This window comes from Peromyscus maniculatus, chromosome 2 (assembly GCF_049852395.1).
Source record: "Peromyscus maniculatus bairdii isolate BWxNUB_F1_BW_parent chromosome 2, HU_Pman_BW_mat_3.1, whole genome shotgun sequence".
Taxonomy (NCBI): domain Eukaryota; kingdom Metazoa; phylum Chordata; class Mammalia; order Rodentia; family Cricetidae; genus Peromyscus; species Peromyscus maniculatus.
The window spans coordinates 120,534,234-120,554,473 of NC_134853.1; the positions used below are offsets into that span (position 1 = coordinate 120,534,234).

General features: G+C 47.0%; 2 protein-coding genes across 2 annotated transcripts in view; one reads left to right on the forward strand and one right to left on the reverse strand.

Moving 5' to 3' along the window:
- Nucleotides 1–7,043, reverse strand: part of Itgb3bp (integrin subunit beta 3 binding protein) — a 129,365-nt gene extending 122,322 nt beyond the window's left edge. The window contains exon 1 of the mRNA XM_076564562.1: nucleotides 6,892–7,043. The gene's annotated coding sequence lies outside the window, so the exon portion shown is untranslated. The remainder of the gene's footprint in view (nucleotides 1–6,891) is intronic.
- Pgm1 (phosphoglucomutase 1) overlaps nucleotides 4,838–20,240 on the forward strand; it is a 65,157-nt gene continuing 49,754 nt past the window's right edge. The window contains exon 1 of the mRNA XM_006974042.2: nucleotides 4,838–5,213. Within this exon, the coding sequence (XP_006974104.1) occupies nucleotides 4,968–5,213 (246 nt within the window). The 5' untranslated portion in view covers nucleotides 4,838–4,967. The remainder of the gene's footprint in view (nucleotides 5,214–20,240) is intronic.

Sequence of the window (20,240 nt, forward strand, 5' to 3'; positions counted from 1 at the left end):
TTTATATACAATTTTATTTTTAAACTTATTGTATTTAGGGCCATACTATAAGTAATTCTGAGTTAAAAGTTTTTTTTGTCACTTGTAGCTGAAGTTTTCTCCAGTCCTGCTGGGCCCACAGTCAGGACAAATCACTCTCACCTGCCAGTCCCACAGGCTCAGACCCAACCCAGTAAACACACAGAGACTTATATTACTTACAAACTGTATGGCCGTGGCAGGCTTCTTGCTAACTGTTCTTAAATCAACCCATTTCTATTAAAGTATAAGTTGCCAGGTGGCTTGTGGCTTACCGGTATCTTAATATCTTCTCATGGTGGCGGCTGGCAGCGGCTCTCCGACTCAGCCTTCCTGTTCCCAGAATTCTCTTCTCTCCTTGTCCTGCCTATACTTCCTGCCTGGCTACTGGCCAATCAGCATTTTATTTATACAAAGCAATATCCACAGCAGTCACTTACATCTTAGATTTTATTGGAATAAAAAATATCAAATGACAAAATATGAATCAGAAAATGGATGAGAAAGTAGTATACTGCTAACCACAATAGATACAGAAAGATGTCTTTCTCTATAATTTAATGTTTACAAACTCCATTATGTTTGAGAAGCAGAGATTCAGGTTTCTATGAGTGATACAAATCTCTCAGAAAATGGAATTTTCTTCCATGTTTTAAATATTTTGGTAGGGTCTCTATGAAGCCTAGGCTGGCCTCAGACTCACTCTATAACTCATACAAGCCCCACACATGTTATCCTTCTGCCTCAGTCTCTTAAGTGCATTGCTTACAGGCCTGCACCACCATGCTTATCTTCAGAGTTTACCTTTATACCTATTTTTGTTCACTTAGTCTGTGTTTCCGTGAGCTATGATTCAATACTATTAGCTTGGATGTCAAAGCATGGAGTAATATCTAGGTGCTGATGGCCAATGTCCGTGTAAGCACATAATCAGCCCACTTGCTTCTTGGTCCACACTGCCAAGGATCGTCTCCTTTCTGTCTGCACGGCCCTTCCCATGCCAGGGCTTCTTTCCTTCCTCCAGGCCAGTTAGTTACATGTACATGGGTGCTGGGCTGGCCACTTGGGTGTGGGCAACCTATCAGAGCTATCCTAGAAGAAAACTGACCCTCCTGTCAGCAGCTGTCAACTGCCTACAGTGCCTCAACTAAGGGGTGGGATTTCATGCTCAGGGATTTGTGGGTTTGGGTCAGTTTTCAAACCCAGAAGTGGGCTTGAACCTTTTACCCAACAATCAAGCATATGCCCCTCTCCATAGTGTGTTCTACATTAACGTTCCTTCTACATCAAGCAGAGCTCTGTAAGCTGCCTGGAGTTGGTAGGTTTTGTTGACTCATGATGACTAGGATATTCGGGGCTGTTTATGACTGGAGCTAGTAGTAGAGGGTAATCAGAGTGAGTGCCGTTTGGGCTACTTGGCTGCGGGTCATTGGACTTTGAGTAGCTAAATTGTGGCGTCTACTTTCATTTACCTTCAACACTTTGCCTCCAGATAAGAGCTGGCCTGGCCATGATTTTAATCTTTGTTCATATGCTGAATGTGGAACACAGCCAAATCTGTCAGACTTCTGACCTATAGAATTTTGAGAAAATAAATAGGTGTTTTCAATCGCCGTGTATGTGGTACTTTGCTAGACAGCATTAGAAAAGAATACAGAGGGATTACATAAATAATTACCAGTTAATCCACAACATGACTGAGAATGGAGGTTGTGTGAAGCCATTAAGTTTTAGACCAATTTGTTATGCAGTTGAAGCTAACTGTTGCATTTTCTTGTAAGAGAAGTACTGAGCCATCCTTTTTTAAAAAAATTATTTATTTTATATCCCAGTTGCATTTCCCCTCCTCCTTCTCCTCCCAGTCCCTTCCCAACTCCCAATCTGGTGTCCCCCCACCCCAATCCACTCCTCCTCTGTAGACGAATTTCTAAAATGATCTTATTAAATAAAAAACACAGAGCCAAATATTGGGGTGAAAGCCTTAGACCAAGGAAATAGGGAAAGCCACCGGCCAACCTTACCTCACCAACTCTGCAGCTTCCAAATGTGAGTTACTTCCTGTCTACCCACGCCTTTATTGCCTTGCTGTTCTGTCCTCTCATTGGCTATCTTAGCCCAGTTACCTCACTTCCTCTTCCTACACAGCTCTGCCACTGTCTGCCTGTCTGCACAGACCTCCAGTTCTCTATGGTTGGTACTGGGATTAAATGCATGTGTCACCATGCTTGGCTCTGTTCCCTAGTGTAGCCTTGAACACACACACAGACCCTACCAGCTAAGGGATTAAGATGAGTGTGCTGCCTGACTTCTTGTTTACTTAAAATGGCTGGCCTTTTCCCCCTGATCTCCAGACAAGCTTTATTTATTAACATACAAATAAAATATCACCACACGCCTCTGTTTTTATTTAGGGAAGGGCAGATCTCCCATGAGTATCAACAAAACATGGCCTATCAAGTTGCAGTAAGACTAAGACCTCCCAAAGTATTAAGGCCAGGCAAGGCGACCCAGTATAAAGAGAAGGGTCCCAAAAGCCAGTAAAAGAGTCAGAGACAGCCCCTGTTTCTGCTTTTAGGAGTCCCATAAGAGGACAAGTTGTAACATATATGTAGAGGGCCTAGGTGAGTCCCATGCAGCCTCCCTGGTTGTTGGTTCAGTCTCTGTGAGCCCCTATGAGGCCAGGTTAGTTGGTTCTGTGGGTTTTCTGGTGGTGTCCTTGACCCCGTGGCTCCTACAATCCTTCCACCTCTTCTGCAGGGTTTCCCAAGCTCTGCCTAATGCTTGGCTGTGGCTCTGCATCTGTTTCCATCAGTTGTGGATGAAGCCTCTCTGATGACAGCAGACTAGGCTGAAGGTTCTGTGGCTGGGTTGCTTCCCCCCTCGGTCCACTTGAGGTCTTGTCTGGTCACAGGAGATGGCCTGTTCATGCTCTATGTATCCGCTATTGCTATATTGCTAGGGATCTTAGCTGAGGCGGCGGTCATTCTTGTGGATTCTTCGAAGGTTCCCTTGCATGCCAGGTGTCCAGGTTTCTACCTGACCCTGACCCCGCCCCCCCCCACAACCCCCCCTCCCACCTTCCAGTAGTCTCTTTCAGTACACACTCTCTCTCTCCCCACCCAACCTGATTGGGTACAGAGCCATTCTAAGTGAAAGGCTTCATCATTACTTCCACAGAAAGTGAAGAACACATGAAGGGCATGGGGTCTGAGTTTGAGCCCACCACTCTACACTACTACACCACTTGTTGAGTACTTTGTGTTAGTACCATGGCAAAAGTGCTAATGCAAACTATGTGATTCTAAAGCAGATATTCCTAAGACTTGGTGGATTCTATGCTATTTTCATCTTTGAGTCAGGTAATCTCAATCATATTCACTATTCCACCCTCAATTTTTTTTCATCTATTTAATGAGTTTGTTCACACAATTTACAAAAACATGTAACTATAAACTGTGAACTCTTAGGAAAGTATTAGAAATTATGATCAGCAGTCTAGGATTTAGTTTCCACATATTTACCAAAGAAACTCATTGACAGTGATTATATCAAGCTATGCTATATGTACATTTACTTTATATCCATATCCATACATATATGTATATATATATATATATATATATATGTATATCATATATCAACATTTGTCTGGGGCAGAACTCACATGGGTCAGCCAACCTCCCTGCTCCATCAAGACACACCTATTATCCACTATGAAAGTATGAATATGATAACTTGTGGGTTAACAGTATGCTCTAGTCCTGGAACTGAGGAAGCAGAGCTGGTAATTTTAGGTCTAATATGTTTTAGGTACAGTCCGATGATGCTTAGCAACGGATTATAAGGCAATGGACGGTAATGAGCTGGGGCTGGGATCATTTCAAAGGTCTGAATAGGTCTGTGCATCCATGGTGTGCACATGTGCATAAGAAAGTAGCCACACTCATTACCACAGCCTCACTAATTCTTGCAGAAATCCTTTATGAAAGGTTTCATGCTTGTGTAAGATGGACACTCACAGATGTTAACTTTCTGAAGATTTTTTTTTTTCTCAGTACACCAAATGACACATGTGTCAAGCAGAGACTCTCAACAAACCTAACGAGCTGCTGAAGCCACAAGGAAAGATTGCTACCGAAGAACCAAATCCTTCTTGGCTGCTGTAGTCCTTGCTGTTCTCACCAGCACTGGGTTGTTGTCACAGTAACCACAGGACACCTTATGTCTATACCAGTGATTATCTGGGCTGCCCGAAAGTTTCCGTTTCTAGTTATCAAACCCGAGGGATGACTGCAGGTAAATCTTGGTCAGAGCCTGGTTTTTTAAGACCCAATCTGAGTTGAACTTCCTCGTTGTGAAGAAGGATTTCATTATTAGAATTTCAGTTTTGGAAGCATAAGCAGGGAAAGATAAAACTCCTACTTTTGAAAAATTTAGCCACTATACACAACAAATCAGTTCTTTGGTTACCCACTATCACTAATAAAGCAGTGATAAACTAGTCCATAGCAAACACGTACAAAGCAGAAAGTCTAATGTAACTTTGGCGTTGATTCTGCCCTTGCAGGGAAAAAAAAAGTCGGATGGCATTTCTGTCCTTCAGACTGGCTTCTAGAGTTTCTATACGTGGTACTCTAGCCCAATCACGGGGAATAGCATTGAACTCTCCGTCCGTGCTCTATGACCAGTCCTTACACTAAGCTCTGCCCCTCAATTAAAGAGCTAGTTTCTTTTTATAGACTATTGGCTCAGGTGTCCGTCAGGGAGACTCCGCCCCTCTCGACCCCGTGACCTGTCCCCCTTCCCAGGCTGCCGGACTTTGGCGACGTGGGCGGGCCCTGGGCGGTCGCTTCCAGGAGGAGGGCCCAGCGGACCCTGCGCCCTCGCCTGCAGCAGCCCCAACAGCAGACGCCGCCGTAGTCACGGTCGCCCGGCAGCTCACCGCCACCATGGTGAAGATCGCGACGGTGAAGACGCAGGCGTACCCGGACCAGAAGCCTGGTACGAGCGGGTTGCGGAAGCGGGTGAAAGTGTTCCAGAGCAACGCCAACTACGCGGAGAATTTCATCCAGAGCATCATCTCCACCGTGGAGCCGGCGCTGAGGCAGGAGGCCACGCTGGTGGTGGGCGGGGACGGCCGCTTCTACATGACCGAGGCCATCCAGCTTATCGTCCGCATCGCCGCCGCCAACGGGGTAAGGGACGAGCGGGCCGGGCCGGGCGTGCGCGACGTGCGGGCTCCTCCAGGCCCACGCTTCCGTGCGCGCCTCTGTCCCGTCCCCGCCCCGCGCACGCTCCCTTGACCTTGGCATTACCCCGCCTCCCCCCGCCCCTCCCAAGTTTCTCAGTGGCTCTGCGGGGAAAGGTGAGCCCGTCGCGGTGCAGACCCACCTCGGCGCCCTGCTATTCTGGTCTGGGACTGGGGCGCCTCCCGCTGGCTCCGGCCTGGCGCTGGAAGGGCGGGCGATCCGAGGGCTTACCCCCTGGAGTGTCTGGCCAGCGCTCTGGGTGGGCAGGTGCCAAGCCTCCCCCCTACCCCCTCCCCTCCCACCCCCTCTTGTTGGCTTGGGGAAGGCGCTTCTGCCCCTGCTCGGCCTGCTGCCTGGGTGCAGGCTTTTGAAAAGTCCAGTCTCTGCTGGGTAGTTCACTGGACCGGTTCCACTAAGGGGGCTGGAGCTGAATTTTCATTAAAACAGAAACAATATACCCAAGGGCTCTCTTATGCAAGCTGTCCTGACAGGCCAGGAAATTAATGCAATGCAACGCCCCCGGTTCCGCCCACCCCCACCCTCGCTTAAGGGAGGTTAACTGTCTTAATTGGGAAAGTCCACTAGAGAGGTGAAGCTTAAATATTTTTTTTTTCTGTAAATCTGATGAACAAAAATGTGGATTTGCAAAGTTGGAATTGGTTGTTTCCATAAGATATTTTCTAAGGCGCTTTGGGAACATGTTTTCTTTGTATGTTTGACTTATACTCAGCTCCTCTGGTGTTCATTCCCATCAGCAGTTACATTTATTCATTTTAGCAGTACTTTTTTTTTTTTTTTTTTGGTTTTTCGAGACAGGGTTTCTCTGTGTAGCTTTGCGCCTTTTCCTGGAACTCACTTGGTAGTCCAGGCTGGCCTCGAACTCACAGAGATCCGCCTGGCTCTGACTCCCGAGTGCTGGGATTAAAGGCGTGCCCCACCACCGCCCGGCCATACTTTGTTTTTTTAATTAACATATTTTAAGCTGTCTTGCCAAGCACCATGACAAACACTTCACTGGTGTGTGTCAAGGATCCTCTTGGAGCCCTATAAGGAAGATGCTATTATGGGTACTTTCAAGTCACCAATGAGAGTACTGAAGCCTGGGCAGGTTAAAGAATTTACCAGAACTTAGCGGGAGCATTGAATCTGGCACAGACCTGCCAGTCCCAAGAACTTGAGCGGCTTCTGAGAATCAATTAAATTTTAGGACCTCCTTTTCCCTGTTGTCAAGATCTAAACTGAGCTCTGTCGACTTTTCTGGAGGGGTCAGACATTTAGAAGCACAGTGAAAGAAGTCAGGGTTTCCTTTTTCTCGGTGGTCTGAGTTTTCAGACCACCACAGCTTTCCATGAGGGGAGAGAGAACCCTCGGTAGCTATGTGCGGAATGCGGAAGCCCTCTTCTTCCCACCTGTGCTCATAAGTTCTTCCTTCAGTAGTTCCCCAGCCTGTGCCCCGCACAGAGAACGAGCTGGGCAGAGGGAGGTGCGCAGACACGAGCCCTGTCCTTAGCTTTCTGTATAGTGGGGGTTTTAGGGTTCAAGTGGATATCTGTCCCTTTGGGAGCACTGTGGGGTGGGAAGGAAAGAATCAGCGAAGCCAAAACCAGTTCTTAAACATCGTCACCTTGTACCCGCTGGCCTGTTGCTCTTCTCTCTTCAGCCAAACTTTCTGTGTCCACTGGTTCTCACCCCCTGTCCACTCAGCACCTCGCTTCCGTCTCTGCCGCTTCCATCTCTCCGCTGAAATGCTCCCTCCCAGCTGCTCGAGCCTCCGGCTGCTCCTTCCGGGCAGCACCGCTGTAGGCAGGCCTTCACCTTTCCCCTGCATTTGGCATTGGCTATTTTTGCATTCAACAGTCCCATTCCTCGCCCTGAGCACTTTGCTGACTCTGCTCCAAAAGTTTGTCACCGACTGTCTGCCGTACTTAGACCCTAGCGGTTCCCTAGGTTTTTGCCCTCAGCTTGCTGCTCTGACTTCATTAAGTACCTGTACTCACCAGGGGTGTACATGTGTAACTCTTCTGGTGTGATGCAGTGCAGATCACATCTTCAAAAAGCAACGGCCCCTTTCCCGTAAAGACCGCTAGAATAGGTTAATCCAATTCCAGTGAAATTATGTCTGCCGCTCATATGTCCCCACTGGAGAGGAAGCTTGAGATAGGACTGTATTTTACCTATAAGTCTTCCCTAGGCTTGCTCAGGAGTATTGGTCCAGGACCCCTTCACTTACCAAATCCTATAAAAGATTATGTCTTTAAGAAGTAAATTGTTATGATCCATTTTCAGTATGAGGAGCCGTTAGAGCTCATCATAGACTCACAGAGAAGCAGGGGGCACTAGGCCTCTCTCTGCTAGCTGGCAGCTGGCCCCTGCTTGTCTGAAGACTCTGGAGAGCTGGGGAGTTGCAGGCAGTCTGCCACTTGACTGAGTCCATGATCAGAAAAGGTAGTAGTCTCAAGCCCCGAATATTCACTAGATGAGGCTTTGCATTCTGAACCGGTAGGATGGGGAATTTGGGAAGGCAGCCATGCTAGAAGACTATGGAGATGGTACCTCTCTGGAGTACCAGCCTGTGGGAAAAAGAGGGCAGGAATTCCTCATGATCAGGGACTTTAGAAACCGCTGACTTGCACCAAATCAGCACACCAGCCCTGTTGGCCTCTTCTCAATGTTGGCATCTCTGTGTGCAGAATGGTGTAATAAAAACTGCTTCACTATCACTAGTCTCTCGAATTTGTTATTGTATAGTGAGGTTCTTGTTTCTCGCAAAGTCCCTTTATAAGATGAGATGGTACTTGCTTGTAATTCATGCATTTACCTTAAATCATCTCTATATCATAAAACCAAATACAGCATAGATACTGTGCTGAGTGAGAATACAATGTAGGTGTTTTTATATGTCTTACATTCATTTTTAATGTGTGTGTGTGTGTGTGTATGTGTGCGCGTGTGTGACAGCAAGCATGTGGAGGTGAGGACAACTCTGTGTATGTGTGTGTGTGTGTGTGTCTGTCTGTGTGTGTCACAGCAAGCATGTGGAGGTGGGGACAGCTGTGTGTGTGTGTGTGTGTGTGTGTGTGTGTGTGTGTGTGTGTGTGTCACAGCAAGCATGTGGAGATGGGAACAACTCAGTGTGTGTGTCACAGCAAGCATGTGGAGGTGGGGACAACTTTGTGTGTGTGTGTGTGTGTGTGTGTGTGTGTGTGTGTGTGTGTGTGTCACAGCAAGCATGTGGAGATGGGAACAACTGGGACTTGAACTTAGGTACTCAAGCTTAACAGCAAATGCTCTTACCTACTAAGCTATTTCACTGGCCTCTGTATTATATTTTATTACTCCTTTGCATTACTTTTGTTCTTTCTGAATATTGTCAGTCCTTGATTGATAGGACCCATGGGTGTGGAACTTGGTGATTAGAAAATTCAGACTGCGCCTACAGTACCTGGGCCAAAGGTAGTATTTGGTGACTCCTTGTCTGGTTGCCTTGAACTGTGAATCACCAATGTAGACAACGTTGCAAGCACAGTATCACATACAAAGCAAAAACAAGAAAATGAATGTATTGTCCACAGTGTGCTTTCTCAGGAAGGAGCTGTTGAAACAGGCTGGGTTAAGAACCTTTACATTGAGCGGTGGTCCCTTTCAGTGACAGGAGCAGCCTGTACCAATGGGCCTAAAATCCACTGACCAGAGTGCAGGCTCTTCCAGTCACAGGTCAGGCCACCCAGGCTTTGAGACCCTCCTGTCCCCCATTTGGGACGAATGCCTGTTTTGGCCTGTGTGTATGTGTGTGGGTGCACATGTGTGGACAGGTGCACCTGTGTGTATATGCACATGTGTATGGAGAACAGAACGCCGCTCTTCATGCACTATATTTTCCCGCTTGAGATAGGGGTCCCTCACCGGCCTGGAATTCTCCAAGTAAGCTAAGCTAGGCTGGCTGGCCAGCAAGCCCCAGAAGTGTTGCTGTATCTTTGGGGCAGGACTGACTTAGCAGGGAGCCCTTTTGAGTCACTTTTTGATACACCACCTGTTTAAAAAGTTTAATAACGTCTTGCTTCAAGAATTCTTAATTTTCAGCAACATTTGAATAATTCCTCTCTTCAGACTTTCTGTTTTTGAGTCAGCATTAAATGCCAGGCTGAAGAAGATAATGCCATTTTCCACTTAGGATACCTTGGCTTTTGGGAGAGGTAGAACATTAGTGATGCATACACATAGAAAAAAAAAAGCAGAATTAAAAAAAGAGAACATTCTGGATTTGAAATAAGTGAGCCTGAACTGTATCTGTGCATGGGTGCATGTGTGAGTGAGTGTGTTCCTTTGTCTGGGCACATGTGTATACATGCATGTGGAGATCAGAGGGCAACCTCGGGTGTTCTTCAGGCACATCAACCATCCACCCTGTTTTCTGACATAGGTTCTCTCTTTGGCCTGGAGCTTGCCAGGCCAGCGAGGTTGACTGGCCAGGGAGCCCCAGGGTTCTACCTGTGTCTGCCACCACTTCCCAGCACTAGGATTACAAGCATACCCACCTGGCATCTTTGTAGGGAGCGGCTGCAGATTGAACCCGGGTCCTGATGCTTGCAGAGCAGTGTTTTTTACCGGCCAAGCCATTTCCTTAGTGTTGAACCGAGGCTGCAGCCTGCGAGCAGAGGATGTGTGCCCACCTCTCAGGAGAGGAGAGCAGCAGGAAGGGTGGGGAGGAGTCGCTGTTAGAGATTGATGCTTAGTCACAGCTCATCTTTGTGGTTTTTATCCTTCGGTGCTGGGCATAGGTCCCAGGGCCTCAGCCCTGTTAGTCCAGCACTGTACCACTGAGCCGTATCTCTTACCCCTGCTCACATAAGACTCTGAATTAAGTTGTTTGGGAATTTCTCAGTTTCACAAATGTTCTTCCTAAAAAAAAAAAATGGATAGTCTTTGCTTCCTTAATCAGATCTATTGCTGGAGTATGGAAGATTAAAAAGGAGGCTGGAGAGATGGCTCAGTGGTTAAGAACACTTGTTGCTCTTGAAGAGGACCCGGATTTGTAGCACCCACACAACGGCAGTTCTAAAGGATGTGATGCCTTCTTCTGGCCTCTGTGGACACCAGGAACTCAAATGGTGCCAATATACGTACATGCAAACAAACACTATAAACTAAAAAGGCAAAAGAGGAAAGCATTCTCCCTGCTTAAGAGTAAATTTTTTGTGTTTTTTTAAAATATGGAATCAAAATTAGATAGGGAAGAGTGACATTGTGTTAGAATGAGTGACTAATTTGATTAATATTTATTGGCTCCTGCTATGTGCTGTTTTTCATTCTAGGGCCACAGCAGTGACTAGAAGTGTGTCTGATCTCACAGAGCCCCAGGGCTCTACTTCAGGGAAATATAAGTGTCACATGAAGAGAGATCCTTTGGGGAAAAAAAATACAAGTTGGTAAAGGAGAGAACATTTTAGAGACTACAGCTCTTGGTGTGGAAGTTGGGGAAGCCTCCCTGGTCAGCCTCAATGGAGCAGAGCTCTGCATAAGCTTAACAGTGAGCCAGGCAGGTGTTTGTCAAGAGACCCCCAGGGAAAGGGGGGGGTTATATGTAAAAGCTAGACACATTTAATCATTTAACATTAAATTTCACTCCCAACTAAGTGGTAGACTATAATTCCTCGTATGAGAGGGCAGGGTGTCGTGAGTTTCACAGTCATGAGCATCTCTGTATTGCAAATTTGCCCTGGGATGGTAATGGTGTGATCAGCAGATGAAATACCCGACAGGTTTGTTCTCCAGTGGACTCACAGTAGGAAACCTTTTGTCTGCTCAACCATTGGGGGGTCCTACAAGCTGATAACAACAAAACACATTGGTGGAAAGTTCTAGAAAAATATGACGAGACTGTGACAATGTCTGGCTTATATGCCATCATAGGGGAAGAAGGACGGCACAAGGAGTCCCTGTTAGAAAACATGACTTTAGAAAAAATAAGTGGGCCCTTAAGAGAACGGGATGGAGACAGTGCAGTTCCGTGTAGTGCGTTTTTCGGTAGAGTGCTAAAGAGTTGGTCGTCCCTGGTTGTGAAGCTTGTGGGGAGGGGAATTTGAGCTTCACTTTTTTTCCTTTCTAGTAGAGGGACCGAGTTTCAGCTCTCATACACACAGAAAGGGCGCTCTGCAGGGCAGGCCCAGCCACATGGGCAAGAAAGCGAAGCAGGCAAATTGGAACTGCCCCATCCATTCTCTCCCAATTCCCTGGAATACTTGGTCATATGCCCAGTCATAGCTAGCCACTCAGGTGACTTCAGAGCTGAGCTCATAGTTGGGGAGCTCAGGGCTGGAACCTGCAGGCAGGGGCTCATGCAGAGGCCATGGAGGAGAGCTGCTTACTGGCTTGCTGCTCCCCATGGCTTGCTCAACTGCTTTCTTATAGAACCCAGGACCACTAGTCCAGGGGTGTACCCACCTACAATGGGCTGGGCCCTCCTCCATCAATCTCTAATTAAGAAATGCCCTGTAGGTTTGTCTATAGCCCAGTCTCATGGAGGCAATTTCTCACTCAAGGTTTGCTCCCTCAGATGACTCTAGCTTGTGTTAGTTTTACGTAAAACAATGTAGCACAACTGACCCCTTGTCAGCTTGACACACAAACACATCATTAAGCCACAACCTTTCCTTTCTTGTTTATCCCCAGAATTACACATTAATATCAACATCACAACATAAAACATTTTACAAACTTGAAAAAACCAACAGTCTTTACAAATTCAAACACTTTAAAATTCAGGCCTTATAAAAATTCAAAGTCTTTTTAAAATCCAAAGTCTCTTCTTAATTCCAAGTCTCTATAAAATTCCAATATCTCTCTAAAAGTTCTAAGTCGGCTTCTGTAAAATCAAAATAAGTTTAACTTTCGTATCCCAAGAGAGAAGGACTGGGGTACAGTCCTAGTCTGAGCAAAGCAAAACCAAACTCCAGCTGTAAATGGGCTCAATGTCCATTGTCTGGGGTCCACTTCAGATCTTGTGGGCCCTTCCAAAGAGCTAGCATCACTGCTCTGTCCCCTGATGCCGCACACACAGCTTGTCTTCTAGGTTGAGGTGGGCTCTACTTCATGCCTGCAGCTCTCCTTGGTGGTCACCCCATGAGGTGGACTCTGTTTCATGCCTGCAGCTCTCCTTGGTGGTCACCCCATGAGGTAGACTCTGCTTCATGCCTGCAGCTGTCCTTGGTGGTCACCCCATGACGTCAGTGTCTCCTACTACAACTGGCCTGCACTTTATCTAATGGCCTCTCCTGGACTCTCTTTACAGTGCCAAGCCTTGACTTCTCTGCATGACCCCTTTAGTCCTGGGACTTCACCTGCTACTGAGGCTGCATCTTCATCATCCCGGCCTCTCCCAGGGCCAAGCCTCAGATGCTCTCGATGACCCCTTCATGCCTTCAAAACCAGTACCACCTGGGTGACTCTTACACATGACCAAGTTTGGCTGCCAGCACGAAGTACAACTTAGGCCATCTCTGGAACACCGCTTCTGTGTGTTGACCCTGAGGAACCACTTCTAGAAGATTTCTCCTCAGTGATTCTGATCTCTTCTTAATCACCATCAATTCCTCAGTTCCAGCTGGCCAACATTAATTGTCCAACCAAAACAAAGGTTCTGGTATCTTGTCACCCAAAGCCACATCTGAGTCTTCAGTACTAGCTGACCAGAACCACAGATTCTTAATTCAAAATATGCAACAGCCCCGATAGAGTTTGTAAGTGACTTTCAGACTTCCCCCTGGAATGTCACAAGCAGACCTCCATCGCCTGCATTTCTCAACACTTTTATCTTCTAAGCTCCAACAGAAAAACTCACCAAACATTCAATGGCTTTTTAAGTTCAAAGATCCAAAGTCCTTCCACAGTCCTAAAAACACACGGTCATGCCTGTCACGACAGTACCCCATGATCCTGGTACCAGTTTCTGTGTTAGAGTTATTTATTTTTGCTGTGATGAAACACCCTGACCAAAGCAATTTAGGGAGAAAAGCATTTATTTGTCTTATACTTCCACAGTACTGTTCATGGAGGGAAATCAAGGAAGGGATTCAACAGGGCAGGAACCTGGAGGCAAGAGCTCACACAGAGGCCATGGTGGAGTGCTGCTTACTGGCCTCTTCCCCATGGCTTGCTTGATGTGATGGTTTGAAAGAAAATGGCCCCCAAAGGGAGTGGCACTATTAGGAGGTGTGGCCTAGTTGGGGTAGGTATGGCCTTGTTGGAGGAAGTGTGTCAATGTGGAGGCGGGCTTTGAGGTCTCATAGCATATGCTCAAGCCACGCCCACTGAGACAGGCCACTTCCTGTTGACTGCAAGTCAAGATGTAAGAACTCTCAGCTACTTCTCTAGCACCATGTCTGCCTGCACGCTGCCTTGCTTCCCGCCTTGATGATAATGGACTAAACCTCCGAACTGTAAGTGAGCCACCACAATTAAATGTTGCCGTGGTCATGGTATCTCTTCACAGCAATGGAAACCCTAACTAAGACACTCAGTCTGCTTTCTTATAGAACCCAGGACCACCACCCCACAGGTGATACTACCCACAGTGGGCTAGCTCCTCCTCCACCGATCACTAATTAAGAAAATGCCCTACAGGCCATAAGACTATAGCTTAGTCTCATGGAAGGAAGCATTTTATTAATTTAGGTTCTCTCCTCTCAGATGCCTTTAGCTTGTGTTAAGAGACAGAAAACTAGGCAGTGCGGAAGGGCAGCCCTGTGAACTGGTCTGAATGGTGGTGAGAACTTGCTCCGACTGTCGAACTTCAAACCTGCATGCTCACGCAGTCTCTTCTCTTTGTATTATATTTAGTTTAGGCATTTCATGATAGTAACAGATGATGGATTAGCATAATCAGTGCTCTAGTGTCTTCCTTTCTTTTTTTTTTTTGAGATTACAATGTAATTACATCATCTCTCCCTTCCCTTTCCTCCCTCCAAGCCCTTCCATACCACTCCTCTTTCTCTCAAATCCATGGCCACTTTCTTCATGAGTTGCTGTTACACGCATACATATATATTCCTAAATACATAGATGCGGCCAGCTCAGCCTGAACAACGTTACTTGTATGTATGTGTTCAGGACTGACCATTGTTGTCTGATAACCAGTTGGTGTGCTCTCCCCTGGGGAGGACTGTTTCTCCCCGTCAGCATTCTTGAGTTCTTTGTGTAGGGTTGAGGCCTCACGAGCTTCCCCATCCACTTTAGCATGCCCAGTGTTGTCTTTGTTCAGCTCACATTTAGGCAGCCATATTGGTGAGACTTTTGGGTGTAGCTTCAGACATTTCTAGGGGGACATAATCTCACAGCAAACTCCCTGAACCTCTGGCTCTAACAATATCTCCTTCCCCCTTCTGCCATGATCTCTGAGCCTTAGGTATGGGAGTTAAGTTGAAGATATATCCATTGGGAATGAGCTAAGCAGCTCTGCATTTGGTTTGGTTGTGTTTTTCTGTAATGGTCTCCATCTGTTGCAAAGAGAAGTTTTCTTGATGAGCAAGAACTACACTCACCAGCCGAGATCTGGAGAAGGCCGTCCCCAGTGCATTTCTTAAAAGATGAACTATGATGATGAAACGTGGTTCACTTGTCCAGCCTCTTTGGTGGGGTTCCAAAGCCCATTGGAACTGGGACTTTGGTCTTCTGATATTTCATACAGTTGATCTTTTCTATAAATAAGTGTATCTCCTGGGGCATGGCAGCACACGCCTGTGATCTCAGCAGTCAGGAGACTAAGGCAGGAGGCCTGTAAGTTCAAGGGCAGCATGGGCTGTAAAGTGGGATGCTGTCTCTTAACAATAGAAAAGTCAGATAACCAACAAAAGTGAGTGTATTCCAGAGAAAGGAGTTCCAGGGGTTGTGATAATATCCTATTAAATCTTGAGGACACTGAATTAGGCAGCATTAATGGGCTTCCAAAGTTTTGTTGTACAGATGATGTCTGTGCGTCTACAAGAGGACCCCGAATAGAACAATTTTGGGGAATACCAACACCCATGACATCAGGTGTATAAGGCCATCTACAACATAGAGAACCGTCTTTCCAAATTTAGATGCTTTCTTCTGTTCCACTCTCTAATGTCACATGAGAAGTGAGATCTGCTTCCCTGTAAGATACTCGACACAGCTTCCTCTGGCAGGGAATGCTTGGGTTTGTGTTCGCCTGCTTTGAACAAAGTTGACTCAGCACAAGATGTATTTTCCTCCCAGGTCACCAATGGGTGGGGTCATGGGGGGAGCAATAGAAGCCCAGTGTTCTACATGCCAGGTTCCCCTGGGGGTGGTTGAGATGCATAGCTAGTCTAAGTGACTTTAAACAGGGAAGACGTGGGTACCCCAAGTGAGGGAAGTTCTGAGCCTTTGGGTCAAAGCCACTTTTCCCACTCCTGGGTTGAATCAAAACCAGTTTGGGAATCATAGTGTGGAAGAAAGATTAAACCACAAATAGCTTCTCCACTCGATGGACCCTGTAAAAAAATGGAAACTCAGCGTCCCCGGTCAGTGGCGACAGTAATCGGCATCCAATATGTATGGGAGGTTATGTGTACTCCAGGGTATGTTCCAAGTTAGAGTGGAAGGTGACACTTTAGTATATCCAAGTCACCCTTCAGTCCTTTGCACAGGTATGTAGGAAACCATGCATCCAGTCTATTCAGCTGGAGAGGAAAACAAGACCAGGGAAACACTCAGAGCTGTGTAGGGACCAGGACCGAGCAAGGGCTTATGGTCTTGTGAGTGAAATGGGGGCAGAATTGCCCATGCTGTTTAAATCTCCTCATCCTCTCTGTCTCTGTGTTAGTGTAGCTAGCTAACTTCCTGCAAGGGAAACACTTGTGCAGTGTGACTGCACTGCACACTCTTGCTGCCGCCCTGCCTGCACATGTGAGAAGCCTCTGGATTGTAATTCACCCAGGCAAATTGGAGCATGATGGCTTTGGGGCTTTCTGCCTGCCTTCTGTTTGAAATCGGTTAGATCATCCCAACAATGCTTCCCGCACCTCCAGTAGCTCAGTTTGGCTGTTCTGGAGGCTGACACTTTGAGGTGGCCTCCCAAGTGAACATGGTGTATACTATGCAGTCTGTATGGTAATCCAGATCATTTGTATGACTATATAGGTTGAACTATGGTAACAGACACTCAATAGTAACGAATTAAACAAGATAGAAGTGTTTCTTTCTTGGGATGGCTAGTGCAAGCAGGTTGGGCCCGGCCTCCTGTGGTCTTCTGACTTTGCCATCCTATGCGTGGGGTTGTGCTTGCCCGCCTGATTGCAGATGGTTCCCTGTGCACCCCTTCTGCTCTTACCATGTTTGAGTCAGCTTTCCATTATAGCAACAAAAGCCCGAGTGCAGTCAGCTTCAAAGGGGAAGGAAGGTTCATTTGACTAGTCTTGGAGAATTTTCAGTAGATGGACCGTTGGCCCCACCGCTTTGGGCCTGCAGTAGAACAGTATGTCATAGTGGGTTCTCTGGTATGATAGAGGAAGTCCATGCTGTTTATGGCCTAGTGCAAAGGAAGAGACTGGATCCCTGCCCTGGGGAGGGGAAATAGATGAGATCTCCATGAGTAAACTGGGGATGAGGGGAGCCAATGGAGGGTAGGGGGTGGGGGATGAGAACATAAGGGAATGGGATAATTGAGCTGGAACAGGGTTAGAGTGGGAGAGCAATGAAAGAGATACCATGATAGAGGGAGACATCATTGGGATAGGGAGAAACTGGGTGCTAGGGAAGTTCCCAGGAATCCACAAGGATGACCTCAGCTTAGACTACTAGCAATAGTGGAGAAGGTGCCTGAACTGGCTTATCCTAGTAATCAGATCAGTGAATAACCTATCATCATAGAGCCTTTCTCCAGTAACTGATGGAAGCAGATGCAGAGATCCACAGCCAAACACCAGGCTGAGCTCCAGAATTCCAACTGAAGAGAGAGAAGAGGGATTCTACGAGTAAGGGGCATCAAGATCATGATGGGGAAACCTACAGAGACAACCAAACCAAACCAGTGGGAACTCATGAAATTTAGATCAACACCTGTGGAGCCTCCATGGGACAGGACTAGGCCCTCTGCATAAGTGAGACAGTTGTGTAGCTTGATCTGCTTAAGGGGCCCTTTGGCAGTAGGATCAGGATCCGTCCCTGGTGCATGAGCTGGCTTTTTGGAGTCCACTGCCAATGGTGGGACACCTCGCACAGCCTTGAGGCACAGGGTAGGGCTTGGACCTGCCTCTATTGAATGTATCAGGCTCTGCTGACTCCCCATGGGAGGCCTTACCTTTTTGTAGGAGAGAATGGGGTGGGTGGGTGGATGGATGGGGGAAGGCTGGAGGGGTGGGAAAAGGGAAGAGGAGGATCTATGATTAGTATGTAAAATTAATAAAAATTTTCTTAATTAAAAAAAAAAGAGGCTGGATCCCACCGCCCCACTCAAGGGCACCAACAATGGCATAACAAATACCAGTAGACCCACCTGAAAGTCCCAGTAGCCTGCTGGGCTCAGACCTAAGCCTGACATGAACCTTTGGGGGACACTTACCCATGATATTGGAAGGCGTGTGGTCAGTTAAAATAGTCCTATTCCTTAAGAGAGGGAAGTGAAACTCACAATCCCCGCTTCCGCCTGTTGCTCCATTGTCCACACAGATCACCTTACCCACTGTTCACACTACTCCGCCCCAGGGCAAGCAGCCCAGATCGTCCCAGCAGTGCAGTCAGTTCAGAGTCCACAATCTCTGGGTGACCCAGTGTTCTCTCCTTCAGGCCTTGTGTGGCTCCCTGTAGTGCAGCATCCAGTAGCTAATATGTTTAATAATGTAACTGTGTGACCGCATATGTGTGTGTACAGGTAAGTAGGTAGGTCTGTAGAGGAGTGTAGTCGATTGGGAGAGAAAGAGAAAGAATTAGCCTTGTGCACTTATATGTAGACATGTGCTGAGCAGCTACCAGCCATAGAGGTGCTGGCTGGGACACAGACTCCCTGCCCTGGTCATGGGTGGGTTCATGGGGAGCCCTGGTTCTGCCCACAGGGAGGAACTTTTTTTTTCCTGTCCCTTTTGCTCACTGGTTAGTGGACAGCATCAAGCATGCCCGGCGCCCTTTTGGGGGCTCCTTTGGATGAAAAGTGGGAGATAAACGACAGGGTTGCCTTGTAGACTCGGGGGCAGGGTGGGGTGGGGCTGCCGGCCTTGTCTGCTCAGTTCCTTGGCCTAGTAACCACAGAGAACGTTCTTATATGCATAGAGAACCTTTGATTTGTATTTATTGTCTGTGTGGTCTCCCCCGCCCTGATTTGTCCATTGCTGATGGCCGCTTTGAATGAGGGGAAGAGACTAGTGGGTAAGAAGGCAGATCCTTCTTCTGCCTGGCCCTGGAATCCCCTTGTCTCACAGAGAATCCTGGGATACCTGGAGGCACAGATTTTCTTGCCAAGCACTGCTTTGTAGACAGATAGCTATCATCACTACTCTGCAGTGCCACCAATGGCTGGCCTTGAGTGGCCTCATTTTGAGGGCACAGTTGAAGAAAACTGCTCTGTGGCAGAGTCATAACCTCCATTTCCACCTACCAGCCCTTGCTTATGCTCTGTTCCTTAGTGTGGGATGAAGCCAGGACTCATGTCTCCGGTTCTTCTAACTATCTGCCTGCAGTGGCAGTCCTCACTGGCCAGCGGTCTGTTCCATGCTGGCAGAAGTAACAGTCTTGCCATGGCCTAAAAATATGCAGATGCCACATATTTTAGATTCTACTTGGGTCAGAAGTCTTAACTCTTCGTATCAGTCAAAATATAGGTTTAGCTGTTATAACGGAGTTCCAAACCACAGCATTTAGATGTTTATAGTCATGGAGCACATCTGGGCAGTTCAGGGCGGTGTGTGGCTCTTTGGTGTAAAGGGATTCATGTGTCTTCTCTTGTTGCCCATCCTTCTCTGGTTATTTTTCTGTCTCGTCCTAGATGGCTGGCCCCCACCCCACCTTTGTTCAAGCCAATAGGGTAGAGTAAAGATTACATGGAACAATTTTGCTAACCAAAACAGCTGGGCAACCCAAGGGAAGCTGGAAAATACCCATTTTATTCTGGGTCTTACATGACAGATGAAATATTGGGATTCATTGAATTAAATTAAAGGTAAAATTAATTTTGAAGATCAACCAGCAGCTCACACCACCCCTGTGCATTTCTTCCAAATCTGGTGGTGAATGTCACTTAGTCGTTTTCATTGATTATCAGTCATTCACCTGTTACCTTAGGGAGGGGCCAGGGCACAAGCCTTCCTGTCATGAGACGCTTTTAAAAATTAATTGCTTTATTGGAAGATAACTCACACCCCGGACAGCTTACTCGTTTTAAGTATATCCCATTTAATATTTTGGGGTATTTTCCAGTTTGGCCTCCCAACTGCGGGGCTCAGGAGCGATCCTCATGCCTCAGCGTCTCCAGTTGCGGGGCTACAGGGACACAGCACAGTGCCTGGTAATCGTTTTTAGTTTCTTCACAGAATTGTGTAACCACCATCCCAGTCTAGTCTTTGACACTAAAAGAAACCCCATTAATTAGCAGTCAGTCACCCTTCCTGCCTTCTTCAGCCTTCGGCAATCACTTCTATACTTTAGGCCGCTGCATGTCTGTATGTGGACCTAGTGGCTGGTTTTGGTTACCAGGCAGGGGAAGCTACATTCACCAAGTAAAGCTTCAGGAGCTTCATGAGAGGCAGAGGCAAACCATTTGTGTCAAGAGCAGTGAACTTAGTGTCTCTATTAGTCAGCTTCTTGTTGCTGTAGCAAATGCCCAAGACAGTAACTTACAAAGCAAAGCTATTTGTTTTGGCTAATGGTTGTAGAGGTTCCTGTCTGTGGCCAGGCGGACTCACTGCTTACGGGTCTGTGGGAAGGCAGACTAGGGCAGGCACACTTGGTACATGTGGTAGAACAAATGTCCCTTACATCACAAGC